The 12,891-nt window shown below is 44.9% G+C and overlaps 1 protein-coding gene across 6 annotated transcripts in view; it reads right to left on the bottom strand.

Annotated features, from left to right (window-relative positions):
• Positions 1 to 12,891, bottom strand: part of gramd1ba (GRAM domain containing 1Ba) — a 105,657-nt gene that overhangs the window by 35,890 nt on the left and 56,876 nt on the right. For 5 of the 6 annotated variants that reach the window (XM_029671580.2, XM_065023842.1, XM_065023843.1 and 2 more), the window contains one exon: positions 2,352 to 2,372. The exons of the other annotated variant lie outside the window; for it this stretch is intronic. In XM_029671580.2, the coding sequence (XP_029527440.2) occupies positions 2,352 to 2,372 (21 nt within the window). The remainder of the gene's footprint in view (positions 1 to 2,351; positions 2,373 to 12,891) is intronic. 6 annotated transcript variants of the gene reach the window in all.

The raw sequence follows: 12,891 nt of genomic DNA, 5'->3' as shown, positions 1-12,891 counted from the left end.
AAGACGTTGTGGACCCAGGAAGAGCAGCTCAACATCTTCTGGAACAGCTAACAGGGATCCTAATAAAGAAACTAGACCTAAAACGGCTTCTCATCTGCTCAGTCATATGGTGGTTTTGTTTTACAGGCCAAACTGTTCGGTTCAGAAACACCTCATCTGTATCTAGTTAGGCATCCCGTCATACTGTCCTCGGCTGGACTTAGACTCCACTATAGGGGCACTCCATAGTGGCTCTTCGAAGTTCTGCTTTGTGACTTCACTGCACACCACACAGAGGGCTCTGCGCGGAGATTTCGGTGTATGCCAGAATCTGTAACTTCACTCAAGCATCAGTGATGTTTTGCTAAGGATAATGCTAGGTGGAGTGTAAACCTAGTCTTACTTTACCACCAAAGGGTAGCCTAAATCTAAACCTGACTGACAGAACCAAATGTTCAGTACAGATGTAGGCTACCATATGTGTTCCATGGACACCTAAAAACAAATGTCCCTAATTCACACTTCCTGTTGATATTCAGAAACAGGAAGCACATCACACTTCTCACTATCTGCACAATGTAACGCAACTGAAAACAGAAACAAGCATTTCTTATTGGACTAATCCATAGTCAGATAAAATATACCACTAGAGTGAGTACATGAGAATTAAAATAGTCATGTTCATATAATATACTGCAGTCTTTTGACATAAACTAGAAACAGCAAAAAAGGGAGTAGGTGCCATTTGGGACGCAACCCTGGTCCCCAGATCAAAAGTCCACTTGGTTAAATCAGAGATCGGCCTCTTGTCCACTTGGTTAAATCAGAGATCGGCCTCTTGTCCACTTGGTTAAATCAGAGATCGGCCTCTTGTCCACTTGGTTAAATCAGAGATCGGCCTCTTGTCCACTTGGTTAAATCAGAGATCGGCCTCTTGTCCACTTGGTTAAATCAGAGATCGGCCTCTTGTCCACTTGGTTAAATCAGAGATCGGCCTCTTGTCCTCTTGGTTAAATCAGAGATCGGCCTTTTGTCCTCTTGGTTAAATAAGAGATCGGCCTTTTGTCAGCTTGGTTAAATAAGAGATCGGCCTTTTGTCAGCTTGGTTAAATCAGAGATCGGCCTTTTGTCCTCTTGGTTAAATAAGAGATCGGCCTTTTGTCAGCTTGGTTAAATCAGAGATCGACCTTTTGTCAGCTTGGTTTATCAGAGGGAGGTGGGAGATTAGCCTATTGTCAGCTACTGCTTAGTTACAGTCAGGGAACACAGGCCCTGGTTACAGTCAAGAGGCAACCAAATACAACAAAAGCCCTTTGTGCGCACACACAAGTGCATACAAACACAAAAGTCAATACATATACACACACACACACACACAAATACGGACCGCACACACACAAGCATATATGCAGACACGAAGGTTTGCAAATGCACACCCACCCACATACGACGTGACTGAACAACTTTCTCATACTGAATGGCATTTGTCTCTAAGATCTCTCCATTTCCCATGGGAAAAATCACACTAGGCAACTGCATTGTTAAATGTGTATTCACTTTTCACCATGGAGCAATGCGAATCACAACTGAAGACAATTTCATGATTCATTTGATGCCATATTAAATTAGCCTCTAATTTTCAATAATTTCTTTGGATAAAAAGTTAATTCATAATTTCATATGAATGCCATCATTACCAGGAATGTGTTGACATACTATTTGTAAGGGAAGTACTTCACAGGCAGGACTTTTCAAATCTGCATAGCAACTGTTGGCTCTATCGGTTTCCCCATGTGCTCTCTTTTAAAATGATATATGGAGAGGAAGCAAAGGTGTCCATACAGCACTTCCTAAAATCCTTCACCATGAGATGGCCCTCCTCAGAAATCTGATTTTAAAATGGGAAAACGTACTTCACACCTTCTGCTTCATGTCGGTTTAGGGTTGATGTTCGGTTGCAAATCAACGTTGTTAAAAGCTTGAACTGTTCCCATGCTCAGCCAATATCGGTCTTCAAATGCTGCTTAGGTACAGCATGATAGCCCAACATGTATAAACTCTGGTAGACCTAAACCTTGCAACAGCCAACAGTCAAATGACAAAGTGCAACGCAGTCTGATAACATGAACACCAGTCCTACCCATATCACTGAAATATATAATATGGTTATAATGGTATTTTTAACAGTTGCTTTTCTCCCGAGCAACTTCAAACACACACACACCCTTATACTGTATGAGGCCCATGTGAGAATCAAACCCACAACTGCAAGCACCTTGATCCAACCCACTGTGCCATCAGAACGTGCAACACATCACCCACAGTTACATACAGCTCACCAAGGAGAGGTAGGAGAAGAGTTAGAGACTTACATTGTACCAGCTCTGGCTTTTCTGTGCTCACAAACAAGAGTCGAACATCAAGGTGGAGAAGGAGACAAAAAAAAGAGAGAAAGATGAGATGTGTTAGTGCAACAAAAATAGACAGAGAAAAGCTTTCACACCTTAAACACAAGCAGGGTTGGGTAGATCAGTAAAGTCACTCTTGGATAATACAAACTGAGTAACGTAATACGATTACTTTCGGTTACTTTTGGATTACTTTCCCTTTAAAAGTAATTAGAAGACAAAAATGATTCATTAAAAGCATTTGGTGTGTTATCATAGTGGTCTCTTGAGTGTTGGTCAGACTCGCACAGGAACAAATTCAAACTTGCGCCTTTTTCCATGCTGAGTTGAATGTCATTGAAAAAACAGAAAGGTGTTATATTATGTTTTTTTTATTCTCAAACATCCTTTCTGGATTTTTTATTAATCCAAGAAGTAATCTAGTTTTTCAAAAGTATCTGTAATCTGATTACAATATGTTAGCTGGTAACAGGTAGGTTTTTTGTAAATGACATGTAATCAGTTACTCCAACCCTGTACAGAAGTATCCCACTCACAGTCAGTCTTACTGCTTACAAAAACATTTGAAAAGTAAGTAACAGTTAATATAAAAGTCAATACATATATACGCCAGAAGAGGGCAACAATGGGCTACATATAACTGGGGGAAAAAAGATGACCCTCAAAAGTTAAGTTATTGGCAGGAAGGTATCTTGTCCATATTATAGTAGACTTGGAGACTAAATCTGCATCCCACATGGAACACTATTCCCTATAGTGTACTTCTTTTGGCCAGGACCCATTAGGGCTGCTCAAAAGTATTGCACTATACAGGGAATATAGTGCATCCTACATCTGTATGAAGGCCTCTCATAACAGCAGCTTACAACTAGCTGTCTTCAATTGCGTAATAATAATGACATTACAAATTAACCATTCATATTACACATGAAAACAACCGACCATCAACATCCTTTGGATTATGCATAAAATTATTTCGAGTTTATCTTTGCTCATCGGGATGAAATCAACATTAATCAAGTGCCTGAGTAGAACTGCAAGGTGTGGTTTCTTGATGGGAGGCCATTGGCATGAACTGTAGGAGGTGTTCTTTACATTCCACAGTTCTAAAAACACACACACACACACACACACACACACACACACACACAGTTGAAGTCGTAAGTTTACATACACTTAGGTTGAAGTCATTAAAACTCGTTTTCAACCACTACACAAATTTCTTGTTAACAAACTATAGTTTTGACAATTCGGTTAGGACATCTACTTTGTGCATGTAATTTTTCCTAAAATTGCTTACAGACAGATTACTGCACTTAGAATTCACGGTATCACAATTCCAGGGGGTCAGAAGTTTACATACACTAAGTTGACTGTGTATTTTAAACGGCTTGGAAAATTCCAGAAAATTATGTCATGGCTTTGGAAGCTTCTGATAAATGATGTCAATTAGCCTGAGTCAATTGGAGGTGTACCTGTGGATGTATTTCAAGGCCAACCTTCAAACTCAGTGCCTCTTTGCTTGTCATCATGGGAAAATCTGAAAGAATTTTACACCTCCACAAGTCTGGTTCATCCTTGGGAGCAATTTCAAAATGCCTGAAGGTACCACATTCATCTGTACAAACAATACTACGCAAGTATAAACACCATGGGAACCCGCAACCATCATACCACTCAGGGAGGAGACGTGTTCTGTCTCCTAGAGATGAACGTCCTTTGGTGCGAAAAGTGCACATCAATCCCAGAACAACAGCAAAGGACCTTGTGAAGATGCTGGAGGAAACAGGTACAAAAGTATCTATATCCACAGTACAGCAAGTCCTATATCGACATAACCTGAAAGGCCGCTCAACAAGGAAGAAGCCACTGCTCCAAAACCACCATAAAAAGCCAGACTACGGTTTGCAACTGCACATGGGAACAAAGATCCTGCTTTTTTTGGAGAAATGTCCTCTGGTCTGATGAAACAAAAATAGAACTGTTTGGCCATGATGACCGTCGTTATGTATGGAGGAAAAAGGGGGATACTTGCAAGCCGAAGAACACCATCCCAACCGTGAAGCACGGGGGTGGCAGCATCATGTTGTGGGGGTGCTTTGCTGCAGGAGGGACTGGTGCACTTCACAAAATAAATGGCCTCATGAGGTAGGAAAATTATGTGAATATATTGAAGCAACATCTCAAGAGATCAATCAGGAAGTTAAAGCTTGTTCGCAAATGGGTCTTCCAACCAGACCCCAAACAGACTTCCAAAGTTGTGGCAAAATGGCTTAAGGACAACAAAGTCAAGGTATTGGAGAGGCCATCACAAAGCCCTGACATCAATCCCATAGAAAATTTGTGGGCAGAACTGAAAAAGCGTGTGCAAGCAAGGAGGCCGACAAACCTGACTCAGTTACACCAGCTCTGTCAGAAGGAATGGGACAAAATTCACCCAACTTATTGTGGGAAGCTTGTGGAAGGCTATCTGAAACGTTTGACCCATGTTCAACAATTTAAAAGGCAATGCTACCAAATACTAATTGAGTGTATGTCAAATTCTGACCCACTGGGAATGTGATGAATGAAAAAAAGCTGAAATAAATCATTCTCTAGTATTATTCTGACATGTCACATTCTTAAAATAAAAGTGGTGATCCTAACTGACCTAAGACAGGGAATGTTTACTAGGATTAAATTTCAGGAATTGTGAAAAAAAACTTTAAATGTATTTGACTAAGGTGTACAGTCGTGGACAAAAGTGTTGAGAATGACAAATATTAATTTCCACAAAGTTTGCTGCATCAGTGTCTTTAGATATTTTTGTCAGATGGAATACTGAAGTATAATTACAAGCATTTCATAAGTGTCAAATGCTTTCATTGACAATTACATGAAGTTGATGCAAAGAGTCAATATTTGCAGTGTTGACTCTTCTTTCAAGAGCTCTGCAATCTGCCCTGGCATGCTGTCAATTAACTTCTGAGCCACATCCTGACTGATTGCAGCACATTCCTCCATAATCAATGCTTGGAGTTTGTCAGAATGTGTGGGTTTTTGTTTGTCCACTCACCTCTTGAGGATTGACCACAAGTTCTCAATGGGATTAAGGTCTGGGGAGTTTCCTGGCCATGCACCCAAAATATCGATGTTTTGTTCCCAGAGCCACTTAGTTATCACTTCTACCTTTATGGCAAGGTGCTCCATCATGCTGGAAAAGGCATTGTTCGTCACCAAACTGTTTCTGGATGGTTGGGAAAATTGCTCTCTGAGGATGTGTTGGTACCATTCTTTATTCATGGCTGTGTTCTTAGGCAAAATTGTGAGTGAGCCCACTCCCTTGGCTGAGAAGCAACCCCACACATGAATGGTCTCAGGATGCTTTACTGTTGGCATGACACAGGACTGAGGGTAGCGCTCACCTTGTCTTCTCCGGACAAGCTTTTTCCGGATGCCCCAAACAATCGGAAAGGGGATTCAGAGAAAATGACTTTACCCCAGTTCTCAGTAGTTCAATCCCTGTACCTTTTGCAGAATGTCAGTCTGTCCCTGATGTTTTTCCTGGAGAGAAGTGGCTTCATTGCTGCCCTTCTTGACACCAGGCCATCCTCCAAAATTATTTGCCTCACTGTGCGTGCAGATGCACTCACACCTGCCTGCTGCCATTCCTGAGCAAGCTCTATACTGGTGGTGCCCTGATCCCGCAGCTGAATCAACTTTAGGAGACGGTCCTTGAAGGGCACCCTGAAGCCTTCTTCACAACAATTGAACCGCTCTCCTTGAAGTTCTTGATGATCCAATAAATGGTTGATTTAGGTGCAACCTTACTGGCAGCTAATATCCTTGCCTGTGAAGCCCTTTTTGTGCAATGCAATGATGACGGCACGTGTGTGATTGCAGGTAACCATGATTGACAGAGGAAGAACAATGATTCCAAGCACCACCCTCCTTTTGAAGCTTCCAGTCTGTTATTCAAACTCAATCAGCATGACAGTGTGATCTCTAGCCTTGTCAACACTCACACGTGTGTTAACGAGAGACTCGCTGACATAATGTCAGCTGGTCCTTACATTTACATTTACATTTAAGTCATTTAGCAGACGCTCTTATCCAGAGCGACTTACAAATTGGTGCTTTCACCTTATGACATCCAGTGGAACAGCCACTTTACAATAGTGCATCTAGGTCTTTTAAGGGGGGGGAGGTGAGAAGGATTACTTTATCCTATCCTAGATATTCCTTAAAGAGGTGGGGTTTCAGGTGTCTCCGGAAGGTGGTGATTGACTCCGCTGTCCTGGCGTCGTGAGGGAGTTTGTTCCACCATTGGGGGGCCAGAGCAGCGAACAGTTTTGACTGGGCTGAGCGGGAACTGTACTTCCTCAGTGGTAGGGAGGCGAGTAGGCCAGAGGTGGATGAACGCAGTGCCCTTGTTTGGGTGTAGGGCCTGATCAGAGCCTGGAGGTACTGAGGTGCCGTTCCCCTCACAGCTCCGTAGGCAAGCACCATGGTCTTGTAGCGGATGCGAGCTTCAACTGGAAGCCAGTGGAGAGAGCGGAGGAGCGGGGTGACGTGAGAGAACTTGGGAAGGTTGAACACCAGACGGGCTGCGGCGTTCTGGATGAGTTGTAGGGGTTTAATGGCACAGGCAGGGAGCCCAGCCAACAGCGAGTTGCAGTAATCAAGACGGGAGATGACAAGTGCCTGGATTAGGACCTGCGCCGCTTCCTGTGTGAGGCAGGGTCGTACTCTGCGGATGTTGTAGAGCATGAACCTACAGGAACGGGCCACCGCCTTGATGTTATTTGAGAACGACAGGGTGTTGTCCAGGATCACGCCAAGGTTCTTAGCGCTCTGGGAGGAGGACACAATGGAGTTGTCAACCGTGATGGCGAGATCATGGAACGGGCAGTCCTTCCCCGGGAGGAAGAGCAGCTCCGTCTTCCTTGTGTGGCAGGGCTGAAATGCAGTGGAAATGTTTTGGGGGGGGATTCAGTTCATTTGCATGGCAAAGAGGGACTTTGCAATTAATTGCAATTCATCTGATCACTCTTCATAACATTCTGGAGTATATGCAAATTGCCATCATACAAACTGAGGCAGTAGACTTTGTGAAAATTAATATGTGGGATTCTCAAAACTTTTAACGACGACTGTATGTTAACTTCCGATTTCAACTGTGTGTGTGTGTGTGATATATATATTTATCTCTCTACTGCGTTGGGCTGGTGTGCACTGTGTCACACATTGATAGTGCTTGATGATGTCGTAGCTGTTCAATAATGATGTCCAATAATAATAATAAAACATTGGTCGGTTGCTAATCAGTTGATCATATATGTTGATTATGTTCGTTGTGTCCTGCTTGTCATAACTCAGGCTGGAGAGGCTGAAGATATGAAGAAATGGTCTTCACCCAGTTCGCAACGAGCCAGGCGGCCCAAACTGCTGCATATACCCTGTCTCTGCTTGCACAGAACGCAAGAGAAGTAACACAATTTCCCTAGTTAATATTGCCTGCTAACATTAATTTACTTGAACTAAATATGCAGGTTTAAAAATATATACTTGTGTATTGATTTTAAGAAAGGCTTTGATATTTATGGTTAGGTACATTGGTGCAACGACAGTGCTTTTTTCACGAATGCGCTTGTTAAATCATCACCCATTTGGCGAAGTAGACCGCATTGGTTATTTGCAGGACAAGCTTGTTAAACTAGTAATATCATCAAACATGTGTATTTAACTAGTGATTATGTTAAGATTGATTGTTTTTTATAAGATAATGCTAGCTAGTAACTTACCTTGGCTCCTTGCTGCACTCGCGTAACAGTCTACTTGCTGCACCACGCAGTCTACTTGTGGAGTGCAATGTAATCGTCCATAATAGGCGTCCAAAAATACAGATTACGAAAACTTGAAATCGGCCCTAATTAAATCGGTCATGCCGATTAATCGGTTGACCTCTAGTTCGTTCCAATGGAGCTCTATATATTTTTTTATGTATTGATGCATATCGGGTCAAGATGGGAAAGCCCCAGGTCCATTTCAGAATGGGTACAACTCTTTGGACTCGTGAAGGCCTCTAGCTCCAACTAAGAGGATAGTGACCAATGGTGACTGACTATTACCTTTCCCCTTCCACGGGCAGAGACATGTAGTGGTAACACTCCCCAGTACATGTCACATATACAATTCCCCACCAGAGACCAGGGTTCAATCCCTGCATCCACCCTTCCCACTGTTTCTCCCACTTGACTGTCTCGCCACCTAATTTCCTCACCGTCTGAATAAAGTGTCAAGCTTTTCCTCTTCTATAGTTAGCTTGTTCAGGAAGTAATAGTGACTAGTGGTGGTCGGTGGGAGGGGGAGCTGTGTGCATCCGTCTGTTCAATATCTACGTGTTTGTGTGTGCCTACATGCCTTCAAATATTAATGTTTGTGATTTGTCCTGGTACCACAGCAATGCTACAATTCACCACAGAAGAGACTTGTACAGTGTGGTCCTCCATCAAAGTTAAAGAACAGCAGCACTAAAGTGAATTTCTCTCTAGGTACAGATCTAGGATCTGCTTCCCCTCCCCCAATCCTAACCTGAACCATTAGTGGGGAAAATGCTAAACTGACCCAAGAACAGCATCTAGGGTTAACTTCTCCAGAAACACAGAACATTTCAGACAGAGAAGCACATAGGGGATCATGTTTGAATGAATGATGCTGTCAGGAAAGTGGTAGAGTAGGGTAGGAAGGCTGGGCCATGTTGATTAGGCATCAACAGAAGAAAACACACCCGAAACCGGCAGGGACTACCTGGCCTTGTTCAATAAGAAACACACATTTCAGTTGTAAAAAAAAAACATGAACACATCCCTTAGAAGGGGTTAGGCAAAGTCAAGAAGTTAAAGAAGGTTAGGATAAAGTCCATAGAATAGTGTAAGGCAGGTATTCCCAAACTGGGGTACGCCAAAAACATATATATTTTTTTATCTTCAAATTTTCAAACAGTCCATTTCTATTTTCCAACGGGGCTAGTTTTTTCCCCCTTGCCTGAGTAGCCTCATTTCACTGGCAAAAATCAAATTAAACGCAGAGCCGGGCGGCCCTATACGCTCACTACGCAACTTGCCTAGGGCCCCGCAAATTACGCAAGGACCCGGCATCCCCCTCGTGTCAAAGTGGGTGTCAATGTTTACAACTTGAATAAGAGGATGAAGCGGAACTATTCTTCTGGTCACAAAAAGATAAGAAGAAAAAAACACCATGAGGGTGAATTGCGGGAACAGAAATCAGGTAAACTTGTTCTCTCCTCTTCAAGTTTGATGTCAGCAAATAACTAACATTAAGTTGATATGCAAGCTTGCAGTGGATCTCTCTCTCTAGTCTGTCTGTCTAGCTAACCTAGCTGGGCAGTGCATCTCTATCTAGTCTGTCTGTCTTGCTAACCTAGCTGGGCAGTGCATCTCTCTCTAGTCTGTCTGTCTTGCTAACCTAGCTGGGCAGTGCATCTCTTGGTCTGTCTGTCTTGCTAACCTAGCTGGGCAGTGCATCTCTTGGTATGTCTGTCTTGCTAACCTAGCTGGGCAGTGCATCTCTTGGTCTGTCTGTCTTGCTAACCTAGCTGGGCAGTGCATCTCTTGGTCTGTCTGTCTAGCTAACCTAGCTGGGCAGTGCATCTCTCTCTAGTCTGTCTGTCTAGCTAACCTAGCTGGGCAGTGCATCTCTCTCTAGTCTGTCTGTCTTGCTAACCTAGCTGGGCAGTGCATCTCTCTCTAGTCTGTCTGTCTTGCTAACCTAGCTGGGCAGTGCATCTCTCTCTAGTCTGTCTGTTTAGCTAACCTAGCTGGGCAGTGCATCTCTCTCTAGTCTGTCTGTCTTGCTAACCTAGCTGGGCAGTGCATCTCTTGGTCTGTCTGTCTAGCTAACCTAGCTGGGCAGTGCATCTCTTGGTCTGTCTGTCTTGCTAACCTAGCTGGGCAGTGCATCTCTCTCAAGTCTGTCTAGCTAACCTAGCTGGGCAGTGCATCTCTCTCTAGTCTGTCTGTCTTGCTAACCTAGCTGGGCAGTGCATCTCTCTCTAGTCTGTCTGTCTTGCTAACCTAGCTGGGCAGTGCATCTCTCTCTAGTCTGTCTGTCTTGCTAACCTAGCTGGGCAGTGCATCTCTCTCTAGTCTGTCTGTCTTGCTAACCTAGCTGGGCAGTGCATCTCTCTCTAGTCTGTCTGTCTTGCTAACCTAGCTGGGCAGTGCATCTCTCTCTAGTCTGTCTGTCTTGCTAACCTAGCTGGGCAGTGCATCTCTTGGCCTGTCTGTCTTGCTAACCTAGCCGGGCAGTGCATCTCTCTCTAGTCTGTCTGTCTTGCTAACCTAGCCGGGCAGTGCATCTCTCTCTAGTCTGTCTGTCTTGCTAACCTAGCTGGGCAGTGCATCTCTCTCTAGTCTGTCTGTCTAGCTAACCTAGCCGGGCAGTGCATCTCTCTCTAGTCTGTCTGTCTAGCTAACCTAGCCGGGCAGTGCATCTCTCTCTAGTCTGTCTGTCTTGCTAACCTAGCCGGGCAGTGCATCTCTCTCTAGTCTGTCTGTCTTGCTAACCTAGCTGGGCAGTGCATCTCTCTCTAGTCTGTCTGTCTTGCTAACCTAGCTGGGCAGTGCATCTCTCTCTAGTCTGTCTGTCTAGCTAACCTAGCTGGGCAGTGCATCTCTCTCTAGTCTGTCTGTCTAGCTAACCTAGCCGGGCAGTGCATCTCTTGGTATGTCTGTCTTGCTAACCTAGCTGGGCAGTGCATCTCTTGGTCTGTCTGTCTTGCTAACCTAGCTGGGCAGTGCATCTCTTGGTCTGTCTGTCTAGCTAACCTAGCTGGGCAGTGCATCTCTCTCTAGCCTGTCTGTCTAGCTAACCTAGCTGGGCAGTGCATCTCTCTCTAGTCTGTCTGTCTTGCTAACCTAGCTGGGCAGTGCATCTCTCTCTAGTCTGTCTGTCTTGCTAACCTAGCTGGGCAGTGCATCTCTCTCTAGTCTGTCTGTTTAGCTAACCTAGCTGGGCAGTGCATCTCTCTCTAGTCTGTCTGTCTTGCTAACCTAGCCGGGCAGTGCATCTCTCTCTAGTCTGTCTGTCTTGCTAACCTAGCTGGGCAGTGCATCTCTCTCTAGTCTGTCTGTCTTGCTAACCTAGCTGGGCAGTGCATCTCTCTCTAGTCTGTCTGTCTTGCTAACCTAGCTGGGCAGTGCATCTCTCTCTAGTCTGTCTGTCTTGCTAACCTAGCTGGGCAGTGCATCTCTCTCTAGTCTGTCTGTCTTGCTAACCTAGCTGGGCAGTGCATCTCTCTCTAGTCTGTCTGTCTTGCTAACCTAGCTGGGCAGTGCATCTCTTGGCCTGTCTGTCTTGCTAACCTAGCTGGGCAGTGCATCTCTCTCTAGTCTGTCTGTCTTGCTAACCTAGCTGGGCAGTGCATCTCTTGGCCTGTCTGTCTTGCTAACCTAGCTGGGCAGTGCATCTCTCTCTAGTCTGTCTGTCTTGCTAACCTAGCCGGGCAGTGCATCTCTCTAGTCTGTCTGTCTTGCTAACCTAGCTGGGCAGTGCATCTCTCTCTAGTCTGTCTGTCTTGCTAACCTAGCTGGGCAGTGCATCTCTCTCTAGTCTGTCTGTCTTGCTAACCTAGCTGGGCAGTGCATCTCTCTCTAGTCTGTCTGTCTTGCTAACCTAGCTGGGCAGTGCATCTCTCTCTAGTCTGTCTGTCTTGCTAACCTAGCTGGGCAGTGCATCTCTTGGCCTGTCTGTCTTGCTAACCTAGCAGGGCAGTGCATCTCTCTCTAGTCTGTCTGTCTTGCTAACCTAGCCGGGCAGTGCATCTCTCTCTAGTCTGTCTGTCTTGCTAACCTAGCCGGGCAGTGCATCTCTCTCTAGTCTGTCTGTCTTGCTAACCTAGCCGGGCAGTGCATCTCTCTCTAGTCTGTCTGTCTAGCTAACCTAGCCGGGCAGTGCATCTCTCTCTAGTCTGTCTGTCTAGCTAACCTAGCCGGGCAGTGCATCTCTCTCTAGTCTGTCTGTCTTGCTAACCTAGCTGGGCAGTGCATCTCTCTCTAGTCTGTCTGTCTTGCTAACCTAGCTGGGCAGTGCATCTCTCTCTAGTCTGTCTGTCTAGCTAACCTAGCTGGGCAGTGCATCTCTCTCTAGTCTGTCTGTCTAGCTAACCTAGCTGGGCAGTGCATCTCTCTCTAGTCTGTCTGTCTAGCTAACCTAGCCGGGCAGTGCATCTCTTGGTATGTCTGTCTTGCTAACCTAGCTGGGCAGTGCATCTCTTGGTCTGTCTGTCTTGCTAACCTAGCTGGGCAGTGCATCTCTTGGTCTGTCTGTCTAGCTAACCTAGCTGGGCAGTGCATCTCTCTCTAGTCTGTCTGTCTTGCTAACCTAGCTGGGCAGTGCATCTCTCTCTAGTCTGTCTGTCTTGCTAACCTAGCTGGGCAGTGCATCTCTCTCTAGTCTGTCTGTTTAGCTAACCTAGCTGGGCAGTGCATCTCTCTCTAGTCTG

This window comes from Oncorhynchus nerka, linkage group LG10, assembly GCF_034236695.1.
Source record: "Oncorhynchus nerka isolate Pitt River linkage group LG10, Oner_Uvic_2.0, whole genome shotgun sequence".
In the NCBI taxonomy this organism is placed as follows: domain Eukaryota; kingdom Metazoa; phylum Chordata; class Actinopteri; order Salmoniformes; family Salmonidae; genus Oncorhynchus; species Oncorhynchus nerka.
This window is presented reverse-complemented; position numbering and strand designations above follow the sequence as displayed.